Source organism: Parambassis ranga, chromosome 5 (genome assembly GCF_900634625.1).
Source record: "Parambassis ranga chromosome 5, fParRan2.1, whole genome shotgun sequence".
NCBI lineage: Eukaryota > Metazoa > Chordata > Actinopteri > Ambassidae > Parambassis > Parambassis ranga.
In genome coordinates, this window is record NC_041026.1 from 9,878,667 (window position 1) to 9,895,001 (window position 16,335).

General features: G+C 40.5%; 1 protein-coding gene across 1 annotated transcript; it reads left to right on the top strand.

The window, feature by feature from the left end:
* The first annotated feature begins 1,306 nt into the window (after positions 1–1,306).
* Positions 1,307–4,686, top strand: snrpc (small nuclear ribonucleoprotein polypeptide C). The gene is made up of 6 exons (XM_028406688.1): positions 1,307–1,389; positions 2,062–2,104; positions 2,220–2,328; positions 2,995–3,054; positions 3,705–3,809; positions 4,174–4,686. Exons 1-6 carry the CDS (start codon positions 1,382–1,384, stop codon positions 4,293–4,295), a joined length of 447 nt encoding a protein of 148 aa, XP_028262489.1. The 5' UTR covers positions 1,307–1,381; the 3' UTR covers positions 4,296–4,686.
* Positions 4,687–16,335: the final 11,649 nt, after the last annotated feature.

Sequence of the window (16,335 nt, forward strand, 5' to 3'; positions counted from 1 at the left end):
GAAGATGTTTGACGTTACAACAGCGCGCGCGTCACCTTCGCCAATCATTCAGTGGGCGTCGACGTCATCTGTTGCTATTTGTAGCCACCTTTTCATTGGTTTATCAATGAAATCCGCGTTGCCCCTTTTTTTTAGCACATTGCAACCACCAGATAATTCAATATATTAATGACTCTATACTTAATTAAAGGCTTCTTTCAACTATTAAAACACATTTAACATGTTCTCAGGCACACAACTAAACAAAAATAGGATTTGAACCATGTTATATAATTATTTCACACAACATTCCTTCTTAGTGTTTATATGTACATCCTCTAATTTAATCTGACACTGAGGAGTATTTTTTATATTTAACATGTCACACTCATATGAGGCTACAATACTTTTACATAAAATGCTGCAGCAGTCACAATAATCAGCTGCGCACTGAAACAACAACCTTCTTTAAGAACTATTTTCCTTGCTTGGCTGAACAATGTATCTTCAATGCAGAAAGAAGTAGACATGGTACATTTTGTGAGTGACATGTCACTGTTACATGCATAAATGATGAAGTGTGTAAATTATATATGTACACAAAGATGTTTGTAAGACCACTGTATAACTTTTTACCACATGCTTCATCAGTATTCTTGTTTTCTTTCTTTTATCTGTGGGCAGTTGTTGATTAGGGTTTGTTATTAATCATGTTTACATTTGCCAGTGGTGGAAGGGTTTCTCTTTTTTCAGCACCTAACTACATTTTGTGGGACCTGTGTTTTCCCTTTTCTTCTATATTTTTACTCTCCAACCCTGTACACAACATTCCACTTAGCTAAGGGTGCTTTGAAAATACGTGAGTGCCATGATTGACTTAAAATAAACAATAGAATCAATTTCCAGATTCATAAATATAAATCAACTTCCAGCCATCCAGCTACAACATGTGGGCCATTAGTAAAAACCAGCAATTTATACAGATAATACCATTTTAATGTCTTTAAGTCTTTAATAAATTTGGACATTCTGATATTAAGTAGGTATAGCAATTATTTTAATAATTTACAATGGATAACCTTCTAATTACTAATAGTACTCTAAATTAAAGATAAAATGATCAATGTTATAAATAGAATGAGCAGTATCTTTATATGTAAGAAATCTATAGGCTGCATAAATAAAATAATTCTTAGTGATATTAGTGGCTTATTTCTGAAATAATTACTACATCCGGTAGAAATTAAAATGGATGCAAACGCCTGCAAAAATCCAGAAGAAGAAGAAGAACCATTTGTTGCACAACGTTCAGGCGGAACTAACTGTCGTGAGGTTCCATATCTGGTCGGAACCTATAGCGTGAACACCGGAATCGCGCTCTCGAAGGTTGATTCAACGAAACATGCCTAAGTAAGTTCAGATTTAATTTGTTTGCCTGCTAAATATGTCGCTCATTTCTTTCATATAACTTTAACAAGTGTTTGTACATGAGTTAGGTGCGGGTGTGTGTAACATAAACACTGTAAATTAAGGCATCAGACCGGGTTGTTTTCAAATGGACGCTGCGAGCTTTGTTTGGGCTGCGTCTACTTGCTGGAGCGAACCTCGATTTAAACGTTTACCAGCAAATACAGACAACACATGACAAATACCGCACCGTAAATATAATAATTTGTCTAGTTACGTTAAGTATTGTGAGTTTACGTGCACATATGGTTGATAAAACATTTCCTCTCGAGAATTTTGCTCTTTTTTATGGGGTTTTCGACTGTATCACATGGAGTTGACTCAACTAATCTCTGCAGTACTTTCTGACCCTCTGTGGAGGTCTAGCACAACATGGTGTTCGTTTTTTGTGTTCGAGTGGTTGGTGACACAGTTTTCAGTTAGTATTTTAACATAAATACAACATTAATGTCCATTGTACTTCCATGCTAGATGTCGAATATAGACTCAAAATGTTGCAGTATCGTTTTACTAAGATTTTTGTGTATCAAATTGTATATTTTCCAACATTTTGTAACGCCAGCACAACTCACACAAACTTCTATTTCAAATCTAAAATGCATTCAACCTCCACAGGTTTTACTGTGACTACTGTGACACCTACCTTACACATGACTCGGTAAGTTGTCTTTTCATCAAATCAAAATCTTTGAAAAGCTTTAAAATAATTTCAGTGTGGTTTATTTACTCTGCTTCTAGTTGATATCCATAAATGGGTTCTGTTTCTGTTGTAGCCGTCGGTGAGGAAAACCCACTGCAGTGGCCGAAAACACAAAGAAAATGTGAAAGACTACTACCAGAAATGGATGGAGGAGCAGGCTCAGAGTTTGATCGATAAAACCAGTAAGCAAATCATTTTATTTATTGTGTAAGGAGTAAACTAACTGCAAGGTTTGAGTGGGTTTAATAAACCTAAAGTTTCAAAAATTGTTAAAGATATTTTGATGTCAGAAAAATGGGATGTGATGAATGGAAAACTCTAAAGGTAGTAACTTTAACTTTGAGTGTGAAAGCGACCTCTAGTGGCCGTTTATTGTATGGTGCAGTCAACCATTCACACTCTTCAGTGGGCAGTGCATGCTTTTTATTTTCTATATTTAGTATGCTTATGCACGTGTGTGGGATATCCAAGCTCTCTGCCTGAACACTGCACTCTTAAGCCCCCGTCTGAGATTACAAACCACTAATCCACACATAAGATGCAAAGCTAATGCGTAGTATTGTCCACTGTGTAGGAATATGTTGTTATACAGGCTAAATTCTCAACTGTATAAAAGAAGGGTGCACATTGTTCCAGCTTATTGGCAGTGACATTTATTTTCCACTACATACAAAGTCCAATTCATTAGTAGCATTGAATCATCGTTTTGTTGATCAAACTGTGTTTGTCCTTGTTATATATATATATATATATATATATATATATATATATATATATATATATATATATATCGTACTTAAATATTTCTCTTTTTGCGTACACGTGTTTTTTTTTTCTCTTCCAAACAGCGGCTGCATTTCAGCAGGGAAAGATTCCTCCCACACCGTTCCCTGGTGGTCCTCCCCCAGGTGAGTCATTCATCTTTTTGCAGTAAAAAACCAACCAACCATAACATGGACAGTGAGATTTCAGTTGTCAGTTTTATTTTAATTAAATCTTTACTAAGTTTTGGAAACATCAACCATTCCTAAAGGACAGACGAAGTTTTCGTTTGACTTGTTCTCTCTGTCTCACTCCCTAGTGTTGCACGTTTTATAAATTATTAAATTTATTGATGAGTGTGTCCACCGGGCGCAAATTGGCAACTTCCCCCTGAGTTGCATAAGAGGTCTCGCGTTCAGCATGTTGATGTGCGAGTTTCAAAGACTGACAACAAACACAGCTCCACAGAGATCCAATCACTTGCAGCTAAATTTACAGATGTATTGATCAAAAAACTGATCAAAGATTTAATGTGTCGAGGGAAACTGTCTCAAATATTGACAACACGTGATAAAAGAAGCGACATTCATCACAGAACTAACCAACAGGGATACAGAGGACATGTTGGGACATCTGAAAAGTAGCTGACTTGGTTGTGTCAGTAATTAAACTGCCTAACACGTGTGTGTGTGTGTGTTTCTCTTGGGTCGCAAGTCTATCCAGAAAGCCATTTAACATCTTAACATTAAACATCTTAACATTAATTTCAAGCTAATATTTGTTGTTTATACCACAGGTGGGCCTCCTCGCCCCGGCATGCTGCCAACACCCCCAATGGGAGGACCTCCTATGATGCCCATGATGGGGCCTCCACCACATGGGATGATGCCTGGTGGGCCTGGTAAGAAATGCATTTTTTTTTTACTATTCAATCCCCTCATTATGTGTATCTTAAGATTTAAAACTGCTTCTTGATGTTGAATGCTTTGAGGATTTCAGACAAGCAGGAAGCCAGATTCACTCTTATTCAGTGAGTTCATTCATTAGGGGTTAAATGAGTAACTGTATTAATTATTTATCCTGAAACAGAACGGTTTGCTAGAAAACAAAAGTTGTCTCCGTTAGTAGAGGTCTCGCATAACAGTTTCTGTTGATATTATAGTGATATATCCTAAGCAGGTTATTTAAAGGGGTTTGAATGCAGTCATGCATGTTTTGGAAAGCTGCGGTCATAAATCAACACCTCTTGTGGCTGTCATGTATAGGTGGGATGAGGCCACCAATGGGAGGACCTATGCAGATGATGCCAGGGCCCCCACACATGATGCGTCATCCACGGCCGATGATGATGCCCGTCAGGCCGGGCATGACACGACCAGACAGATAAGACAGAACGGACTCTCTGCATTCTTTGTTGCCATGAACAGACACTATCTTGTGAGGAGATTTTTCTTTGGATCCATCAATACAATTTTTTTTTAACCTTCAACATGAGTCAGTGAATTTAGTTTAAATATATTTTTTCCAGTATTTATTACTATTCACCTCATTAAGAGTAATACCAGTTGTTCTTAAGAAAGACCTTTTTTATACCGATATCCTCTGTGTCGAGAACATCTCACTCTCATGTACTGTTCAGGCTGAACATTGACAAACATGTTTTTGATTTGACAGTATTTGTTGGTTTTTCTTTTTTTTTCTTTTTTTTTTTAGGTTTTAAATGTTTTTTGTATTTCAATGCATCGGTTTGAGAAATAAAACCGTGATTTTAAACCAGACTCTCCTGGATTGTAGTTCGCGTCAGAAGCTCATTTGATGCTTCAGTGTGTGAAATGTGGGCTGAGCTGTAGGAACGTCCCAATTTTATCTGTACTCATGCAACAATAATTTGGCAGACTTGCAGTGGTGCACTGATCTGATTCAAATGCAGTGTTCCAGTAACAGAGTTGTGACATCAAAGTGTGCGTAATTTCAGTTCAGTGAGTAACCTTGGAATCCTACCAGGATGGTGCTAATGATCCTTTGCAGGGCAGTAGAGAAATTGCTTTTGCAACATGCACCAAAACCTACAGATGACAACCAGGCTATGGTTTTAATAGTTGTGTGGTAGGTTCACACATTTAAACTTGTCTTCTAAGCATATATCTGGTGTCTTTGCAGGACATGGCAGCAATGTGTTTTTAGTGCAAAATTTAAAGAACTGTATTAAATATGACTGACAAAGTTAGCAGCTGCTAGTGAACACAGCGGCGAGCATCTGACAGCATAAACACCAGACATCTCCCTCAGGAGAAGAACAGCTAAAAGCCAGTAACACTTCTCCAAAATAGTGCTGCTTTTTATCTGCTGGATGTTTCAGGAAACTGTCACGTCAGCTTTATTTGGTGATAGTTTGCGGTCTATCTGTGTAGATTTTGCTGTCTGAATTCTGTTCTCTGGAAATAAAGCTCGCAGTTTTGAGCTGAGAGGCATAAAATGTGTGCTGAAAACCCAGAATTCATGCACACAAAGCTGAAGCAGTGAAGCAAGTTTAATGTTTTATGTTTAACTGTGTGATTGGGCAGCTTCTGAGTGTTTTCTTGTGGAAGTGGCATGCTCTCTCAGCCTGCAGGTGTTAATGTGTTAACAGAAGTGTTATCCCTGTGACAGACTGATGACCTCTACACAGTGTACCTGCATCTGGACTGAGCAGCACCCTGAGTACCACCAGCAAATATAGAAAACAGATGGTATATTTCTTATACAGTTTCACTAGACAAATGAGAAAGTCGACCCGGCCCTCATTAGTTTACTCAGTCAAGCATGTTTGAAGAAGCTCTTATGTAAGAATCTGCAGCAGCTAGTGAGTCATTATCGCAGCTGACATTTGTACGCCTTAAGTGCTCTCCTCTGGAGCTTTGTTGTAACTTCTATATCTGTAAACTATAGTTATGAAAGTGTCTCAACAGATGGAGCTAGAGAGTTGTGATGCTCTGCAATTAGAACAAGGACCCTGGAATGATGTGCACTGACTGATTATGTGGTCTATGGACTGTCAAATGTCTTTGTATCTCACACTCCCAGAGGACATTTCTGCAGCATTATGGTTTAGGAAATTTCTAGGCCATGTGTAAAAAAGACACAAATTTGTTGGGGGGCAGTAGCCATATGCTTCACGCTGTGTTTGCCAATATCTATACTCACAGACTGGAGGGAAGGACAAACTGTAACGGCACTTTGCACCACATCAGATAACTTTGGGAGCTGTCAGTCGGCCATGCTTGTATATTGTGTTCATCAAAGAGACTTTGGTAGATTACATGCAATCTTCCGGCCACTCCAAGGGATGGATTCCATTAAATGTCCTATAAACATCCACTTTCCACATCAGCGGGACAGAAATAAAACCATGTTAATGCACATTTTATGCATATGTCGAGCATAAGCGGATGCCCGTGTGTCATCCGAAATCACAAGAGTCTTTATGAATATTCAATCTAGTGAAGTGGAGCGTTGCCCTGAAGGGAATGAAGTGGAGTGGTGAAAAGTGTTTGTGATTAGAGCTCAGGAGTTGAGGAAATCATGAGAAATCTGTATTCTAATGAATCTTCCAGGAGGGAAAGCGCTCGTGCAGAAACACAACAGAGAGAGAGAGAATCAGAATTCCTTTATTTATCCCCGAGAGGAGATTCTTAAATTCTTTAATGTAATTAGAGAGAGACTGTGAGAGTGTGAAGCAGGAAGACTGACCTCTGCGAGGAAGCATTCTCTTACAGGTATGATAGTTTACACAAAAAAGAAAACACTGGGCGAGGCAGGAAAGTTTAACCAGAGCACTAAATACGGTATTGGCAAGAATCTGACGATACAATACATATCACGATACAAAACGATATATCATATACATATGATTATGTGTGTGTGTGTATATGTATACACACCTCTCGTATCTCGTTGTCGGTGTCAGCCATGTTCAGTGTCAACATCTAGCTGTGTAACAACGACCGCGAGACTAGAGAATAAACAGTTATCGCGTGGTGGCTTAAGCAGAGCTGCTGAAAGAGACAGTGTGCACCAAAAAAATTAATGTTTGCTCATATATAATTAATAAAAAAATGGATTTGGCCACAACTCAAATCGATTCCAGTATCCCCAAATAAAATATCACGATATTTCATAGAATAGATTATTTTCTTACACCCCTACTAAATACTGTAGGAGAAAGAAAAATGAAAGTGCAGAGAGAAAAGGCTCATGCTGCAGACTGCAAGTTTTCTAGGAACAAATAGCAAACCTGCCCCGGACTATCTGACAGGGCTGGACTATTCATAATGTACGAGCATACAGGTTTTTTACATCATCCATTCTAGACGTCCTCTGGGATGTTCTGCTTTATTCAGTATATGTACACGTGCTGTAAACATGCACAGTAGCTTTTTTTTATTGGGTAAAAATGCAGATTTTGCTTTTGACAGCTGGCAAATAATCTGCTAGGTGGTGCTACGAGGCCCCGTTTAAGCATCACACACCTGTGCAGTCACCTTTTTGGAAGTTTGATTGAGCAAATACTTTCACAAAAATACTTTTTGGCTGCTTCTTTTTCTTCCAATATGAAAATAGTAAGTAGAGTAGTAGTAGAGTAAATGTGTTGTTGACATTATTTCTTCACTTTAGAGGATTAACCATGGTTGATTCATTTTTGGCTGCAGTTTCCAGAGTTAGTGACTCACACTTGATGCTGCCAGTCTACACCCTCTCTCTTGAATTTCACCTTTTATAGACAATAAACATCATTTGGTGCTGAGCAGCACCCAATTTGGCTGAAAGTGTGATTGAGATTGAACGATATTGTAACGTCAGACAATCACAGTTCACCCTGCAGAGAGCTGCAGAGTCAGTTTTTGTTGTAATACTGGGTTCATTCCTACTTAAAGCTTGTTTACGAAGGTGCATCAAATGTTGAGTATTTTTAACTTTTTATGTTTTTACAGTGCAGCTCTCCCTCCCCTCTTTGATATTCCTGTCACAAGTGTACGCATTAATGTCACGAATATCAACACTCAGAGCTCGCAAGAGAGCCACTCAGAAAGCTATTCTCTGCAGCCCCCGGGCCCATCAGCAAGGCCATGAAGGGGAGCAGGGCTTAAAGGAGGACTGCTGATTGATTAACTGTTTATACCGTACAGGTCTGACTGTGACTGACGGCCTGCCAGGTCCGCCCAGATTTACGTTCTCTGCAGCATCGTATTCATGATGATGCATCTTGTTTTGTTTTTTTTGTTGTTGTTTTTTTTCTCCCAGCATGCAGTTGGCATTCTTAACACTCAACGGCCTTGGCTGAATGGAAAATGATAATCCTCTGACTAGCAATTCCTCTAAAGCCAATTGGCTCACAACTGCATGAAGTCCAGCATGATGCTGGGGAGTGTGTCATGTAGGGGATGACTGCACAGAGCTGCTGGTTGGGCTATTGATTAAAAGAATCAGGACGGGAGAAAGCAAAGATTTTTGTAAACTCTTAAACCCCCTGCCCACACACACACTTCTTTTTTGTCTCTCTCTCTCTCTCTCTCTCTCCCTCCTCCTCCTCCCTGTTGTCTCGTTTTCTCTGCTGCCCTGCTACAAACACTACTCTGTAATTTAATCCATTTAGTCATGGCTCCAGATCAATATCCATTTTCCACGGCCTCAGGGAGAGCCTTTTGAATGTGCTTGTTTCTAACAGTGGTTGTGTTGGCCAGCAGGGGCTCCCATGGGCCTGCGGGCTGATACAGGTGTACTACAACACAACAGAATCTGAGAAAACAAAAGCACGGCATCTAATCTCTCTGCTGACCTGCTGCAGAAAACACAGCTGCAGCTTTCTGTGTGTGTGTGTCATATTTAGTACATTTTTGTCGCACTTTTCATCTCTTGAAATCCCTCAGCGAGTTATTCTCCTCCACTGAGATGCTGAAATGAAACGCCTGGCTGGTTAGCAAATGAATGACATCAAATCAGATTCAATTAAGGCTAATTTGATTAGTGAGCCTTGTCAGTGACCAGGAAGAAAGATGGAATTATTATTTCTTCTCCCTCCAGGATTGATTTACTGTCAGCACAGTAGTGGAGCATGCACTGGGATGTGGAGTAGTTTAGCTTTACTGTACTGCATTGAACAGATTCAATCACTGCTAACAGCCCGTTGTGTCCTGCCAAGGAGTCCCTGAGCAAAATGTCAACTCACCCTCAGCTAACTGTGCCTGTAAGAACTTCCCTCACAGCTGCTGGGTTGAACATTTTGAGCGGACATAATAGAGTTAAGTTAGCTGCTGCCCGCCCTGCCCCGCCGCAGCCTGCCACCGTCCAGCTGTACACTGTGCACACACTGACAGTGATTCTCCTTCACCTGCTCCACTGTGTTGTGCATTGGCATGAGTTAAAAATAACCGTGTTAAATATTCATCATTTGCATACAAAGTATTTTGAACTTCATAGTTAAGTTTCATAAAGTCAAAAGGACAGCAAACAATTTACACTCAGTTAAGAGGCTGCACAGTTTAAGAAGGTTACTTTTAAAACTACACCTGCTTAGCAACATAGCAACAATGCTTACAGTACATATGGATGCATTATCCAACATACAACATTATGTTACAGTTTAATCAGGAGAGATGCACAAACGTATATGATAAAGTGCAACATGTTTTGGCATTTAGACCCCATTTAGACCTGGTGGTGGTGGAGAGGAGCCGGATGAAGGGGAGGATCAGAAGCTGACCTGGCCTGGTCTTCTGACTGGTGGTGCCTGGGGTGGAGGAGAGGTGATGGTTCGATCTAAGAAGACCGCTGACAGCAGAGGACCAGTTTTAAATTTTACGCTTGAATGTGATTGGCTGCATGAGCAAGGACATGGTCACTGATAGGAGAAGAAGGTGCTTCTATTAATCAGCTGACTAGAGCAATAGAAAGAGAAGAGATAGAGCCTAAAGGATAGGAGGGGAGAGCTAATAGGAGGTGAGGGAGGAGTGAGTGACCCAGGAAGCTTGCTATGGAAGTGAGAAATATAGAAGTTCTTCCTGATTGAACTTTTGCCAAGCTCCATTTACGTTAACGGAACAAATCATAGTATTGGGCGGCAAAAGGTGGCGGTTCACACCCACTCAGGAATCCAAGGTTCAGGTCCCCCTGACACTGTGAGCTGTTTTGTTTTCATGCGTGGTTAAGGTTTTGTTTTGAATTTTGGTTGGATAAGGCTTAAAAGAATGACAGATTAAGGTTAAGCATTAAAAAATGGGTAAGGGGTTAAAAACTACCTTAAATCACACAGAGAAACATTTTACAAGGAACACTGTTCCAGTGTGGTCACCATTTGTGACTGCAGTCCCAGGAAGTCCTCGCCCCCCCGATGACCACTTAGAGATGCGACCAGAGAAATATGCAGACGTGTTGCAATATTTCATATTTCCTGAAATATTGACCTCTTGTCCCGTTTTCTTAGTGAGGATGGGCTTGTTATTACTGCATAGTAAATGATTTTACCTGCTCAGCACATGAGCCCATGAAATGTTAACGGTTAGCCTCATGATTGACAGTGTCTATTTTAGCATGTGATCCTCATCTGCCGGATTCTTAGTCAAGAATACAACACGTACAACAAAATCCTTGCCGAAATAAAAATATAAATGTCAAACAACCAGGGTTGGGGATTAATTAGTTTGTTAATTATATATATAACAAACATATATAGCTTATTTTAGTACGTTCTAAGAGAATTCAGAGCTTAAGAACGTACACAGCTACTGACTCAATAACAATATAGTGCCTACAGAACCATGTGAGTTTAAATAAACACCATTAGATACTGCAGACATCGTGATCTCTAAAAATCTATTTTTAAACCCCCCCCCCCCAGGACACAGAGGGCCATATTCCTGCCTGGTCTGTTTTTGTTTTCTAAATTTGGAATAACTACACTGGATAAATTTTTCATCCAACCTTACCTCTAACTAAAGCACTTAAATTTTTTATCAGGGTCCTCATCACATCAAACATATGGCTCTTATCCATACATGCATATATAAGTAGCTGCAAATGCCAGCCAGAGTGTCCCATGCTCCATAGTCGATGTCACAAGATTATTATTTTATTGACTGTCTTATCAATTTACTGCAGCAAATTCTCAATTTCTGCATGTTTTTTTGTCTAAAGCACATTCTGCATCTGTGTTTATCTCATTAGATGTATTTCATATAACTACAATACAAGAGGCAGTTTTTAAATTCAAAAAGTTTAAAATTTTTTAGTGCAACATGCAGTAGACGATCTAATATTTTTTGCATGAAATCTCTTTCCCCCTCTGCCAGACGAACTCTCCTGCTCATCATAAAAAAGACCCTTCAGTCCTTTTAACTCACATGATGAAGCTCTCAGAACGAAGGTGCAAACTCTGCATTTTTATCCATGATTGCAGCAGATTAGCAACAGCCGACAGCAGGTTAACAAAAAAATCTCTTTTCCAGCCTCAGAGGCGCCGCCTCAAGAACCTTAAATTGTTTCAGTTGTAAAGCAGCCTTTGCAATTACATGTGTTTCTGCTTATCTCCCCCATAGAAGCTCCTGTTGTCTCCGTCTGTCAGTCAATATGTGCCTGAGGTGAAAAAATCCCATCATCTGTTACCATCTCACTCATGCCTGTACTGGTGTTTAGTACAGGGACACAGCTCTTGTTGAAGATGTGCAAAACCTGTCGTTATCAAAGCGCACAAGAGACCTGGTTCCACTCTGGAGGATTGTTCCTTTGTGTTCTTGGCTTTGAGTTTTGTCAGATAGTCTTCTCTTCAAAACTCATATCCGGGCTCACTTTAAGTAAATTCATGTTGCCAGGCTTCTCTGAGGAGTTATTAATTTAATGTTATTACTGATTGAGCTTTCCAAGAAAATAACACGAGCACAGAACAAAACAATAGGAACACTTTCTATAAATAAACACAACCATGTTAGTCGAGGTTTAAAAAAAAAAAAACTGCAGTTATCTTTTAAATCTGAAGACGTCATCGTGTCAGCGCGCCGAGACTGAACATGAGAGTGCTGTGTTGCCTTTTACTCCAGCAACAAGTCAAATTGCTTCTAAAAATGAGTCAAAGGCAGAATCTATTTTTAAAGGAAGGATTCTTGGATGTTCAGGAGTAAAAAGGCTAAAAGCCTTCGGGTAAGATGAAGACAGAATGAACTGGCTCTCTGTAGTGTGATGGCAGAAAGACGCCCCTGTCCTGTAGTTTTTTTGAACCACCAGCATCTCCAAACTTGTCTTTATTCCCAATATGTGCTCTTAATCTGACTTCAAGTGCTGTGCTCATAATGGAAGTGGATTCCCAGAGAGTATATTTCTCATTTTTCTATTGAGCATGTCTGATTGATCCATGACTGCCAGGACCATTGCTATCATTTAGACATACATCTCTCTGGATGCTCGTCAAAGGGGGGGGGGGCTATTACGCCTGCGTTACACTGAAAGTGACCTGGCTGTGAACCGTCAGCATTATCTGTGGATTAATTAGCCTTCACTCCTGCTCCGCTCTGCTCTGCTCTGCATCTCTGTCCTTTCTCCTCCTTTTGAATTGAAATGTGTCCCCTCCTTCATCCTCCAGAGTACTTTTGATAAGGCTCGGTGAATTGTTAGTTATTATATTTAGCTGAAAAAGTGTGGTGTCTTTTACCTTCGAAGCCGACTGCCATAATAAAACAGGCAATGTGTTTAATCTGTCAGGGGCCATTGTCATCATCGCACCCCCCCCCCCCACGCCCCCCCACGCCGATAGGAAATTCAGGAACATGGCTGAGCTGTGCCCATTGTTTTCACTGAGAGCAGCACGGAGAGCATTAACCTAACACAGGAAGCTCTGCGTGCATCTGGCTTCATACACACACACACATACATGTAAACATGCACACACCTGCATCATGCCAGCATTTCTGGTCTTACACACACACACACACACACACACAAAGTATCCCACAGTGCACTTTGATTCTGATCTTTCAGGCATGTTAAATGTTTATCTGGTAATATTATCTTTGTCCTTATGTGGCTGCGAGCCTTTGTTGTGACGACACGTGACGACATGCAGCGTGACGGCAAAGGATGAGCAATCCCTTATCACACCAGAACCAAAAATATGTTTTCCTTTTTGAAAGAGGCTGCTGCGTGTAGAAGCTGTAATGACATCACTGATAACCAGCTTGTGAAGGTGAGGCTGCACAGGATTGATTGCTTTCTGTTTTACGCTGTCACAACAATGCAGCTCCTTCAAAGGCATCAAAGGAACTGACTTTCATTTCACCTCCTTCACATTCATACATTAAAGACATGATTATAAATTATAGGACAGTGTTTTTTTATTGAGTGTTTAAAAAATTCCTTCTGAGTGCAAGAAAAATTTATTTTCTGAAATGTGAAGTCAGTTCCCATGATTCTCCATGTTAAAACGTAGATCAACATGTATCCAGCTGGCAGCTTGTTGCGATCAGAGAAGGTTTCTCTATTGTAATAATCATATCCTGCTTTCTGAAGAGTCGCTTTTTAAGCTTCCACTTTCTAGTTTGTTGTGGAGGTCTACTGGGATTAGCTCACCTTGGAAGTCAGCCTCGAGTGGTCGTTGTAGGAACTACACCTGTTGGCACCTGGTTTTAATGTAACATTAAACATGCATGACACATTAAAGCTCGTCTATTTGCAGCAAGCTTCTCTCTCATTTTCCCAGCTACCATCGTGACAATCTGACCAGGACATGCACGTATTCACACAGCCACAGGAGGACTTTAAAACTCAACCACTGGTGAAGAAGGTCTGACGTGGATATATTTACTGCAGCCTCAAGTAAGGCCGATATTTAGAGGAAGATATTTAGAGGTATTTTTGTCTAGTATGTCTGCAACCGAGCAGTTAAAGGAGGGACACTCGATTTTACTCTTTTGGCTTTTATTCACATCAAATATAATCAAAATACAGAAGAAGAATGAAAAGATAAACCAAATCACTTGGCCGTTAAAAGAGGATCCAGTTAATAACCAAGCATAACTCTACTCAAAATAAAGCAAAAGTATGCAGACACCACCTCCACACACAGAACTAACTGTCTGAGGCAAAAGAGGAACATAGATACTGACTAGATCAAACCAAATTAGCACAAAAGGGAAAAACAACCCAGACAATGATGGTAAAATAAGGCAAAGAAACACTGTTTCCCCCTATGTAAGGTGGATGGTCTAGTCCAGGTCTCGGGCCTGTGCTTTGATTATACCTCTTTCAAAACAAACCAGGAGGCTTTCTTCAAACATGGAGAATGCTTCCTGGCGTGTTAATTATAACTGATGACAACACATTGTAAACTCAATGTGAGTTTGGAAGACTGTGGATGATTATTACCATAGTTTCAGTTCATTTGTGCTGTGGACACATCATTACAGTATGTATTTAAATATGTGATAAAAGTCAATGGATGACCACATTTTATGGCAGTCCTCTGGATCCAGCAGAGAGAAATCAAGGATCAAAGTCAGTATGTTTCAGCTGTATTTACATTTCGTGCCAATCCACCGCCTGTGTATTGAGATATTTGATTCAATAATAGCCAAGTTGTCGCCATCTGCTACGTGTCAGTTCCAGGCATCAGAGCAATAGATCCAGTAAGCCACACTTGTACTGTGAAATGCCACTAAACCACTCTACACCAGTGGACGATTCTCACATCCTTTCACTGTAGGGGGACCTCATGTCAATTTTCCCACAACCTCCAGATGTTTTCGATGCGAGTGATAAGCGGGTTTTGTAATCTTTGAGGAAATTTACAGAAAAAGTAAATCCAGTTAGATGCAGAGGGAAGATTGTGTGTCTCCCCTCCAGTCTCTCTCTTTTTTTTTTTGCTCCCTCTCTGTCTCCTCCTCTAATGCTGACGGATATTCAGCGCTACGTCTTCACTCAGCCATGCACACTTGCCCTCCCATTTCCCTGCTGAGAGGTCAGTTCCGTTCGTGTCTTCTGGAAAGCTTTCACAGGAGCCCCATCTTTAGCCATCCTGAGCTAACAGCAGGTAGTTTTGCTGTTGCCTCCATTTGAAGTGTTTTATTTCATCCCTTGACTTTGAAGTGTCTTTTACAATGAAGAGAAACTGGTGGAGAGCTGTTTCAAATCCAGGCACCTGTTCTCAGTCAGATATGGCCACAAATGGAATATTTTCGATGTAGACATTGCATTTTTGGGGGAGCGTATACATTGTGTTGGCTGTGTGGACTGATCATAAAGGCATGTGCAGCTCAGATCATCACCATGCTGTCTCACAGTAATTTCACACAGATTAGAGTGGGGTGAAGCTTTTACTGTGACAGGAGGTTAATTGATATGTAACGTACATAAATGTATATATGTGTGCACTATATAACAGGTCATTTCCTGTATCAACACACATCAACAGCGCAGTTCCTCTCCTGCTCCATTTCAAAAATGGCCGTCACTGTCTGACATACAGAGGCCATAAAACAGTAGATGCTGGAGGGGTGGCTGTAAATGTGTCCGGCTCAGGAGGCTGGAGATCATGGGCTGTACAAACCCATCGCAAATAGACTGTATATAAACATGGACAATGCACCAGCTCTCCTCACTATGATACATTTAGCATGGACTATATAAATATGGATAGGTGCTTGGGAAATTAAACCTTTTTTAACCAGACAAATGTATTTAATGAACATTAGAGGCTAGAACCAACCTCTAGTGGCTGTTAGAGGAACTGCAGCTTTGGTCACTTTTCGTTTGCTTCATTTCATGTTGTGTTGTTTGGTTGTTGGCCTGGGAATGACCTTCCTTTCTTCAGGATAACTTGATCTAGCACAGTATCATTTCCCCGCAGTGATGCCGTAGTTTAGGGTTCTGCAATGGTTGCCTGTGTGAATGGTAGTGCTGCTGCCTCAGGGAACAGACGACCTCAAAGGTTAGCATCAGAGCATTCCTGTCCGTGACTCTCTGGTTGACATCATGTGAGTCTGTTGGAGGAGAACAAGCTTACAACAGTGCAATGCGACTTCAGAGAATGAGCCACATCTGTCATTGAGGTCTATAGATTTGGAAGCATACAGGGAACTGTAGTGCACATTTGACGCCATGAGAGGCAGACTTGTTTTGAAACCTGAATCTGAAGGTAATAGCTTCCTAGGTTGATTGACTTTATTAGATCTTTACCCAGTGGCCTCATTCTCCATCTCTGTAATGGCAGCTGATGAGGTGGGAACTGCAGGGCACCAAATGGCAAAGACTGATAATGATTTATAGGCTGGAGAGGTGGGAAAAGTGTGTAATGTTATTCAAAACGTCACTTGTGAACCTGGAGACGGATACAGCAGGTGAAGTCACAAGAATCCTGAAAAGGCATCTGTGTGTCGTGGAGCAAAACAAAACATGCACACACACACACA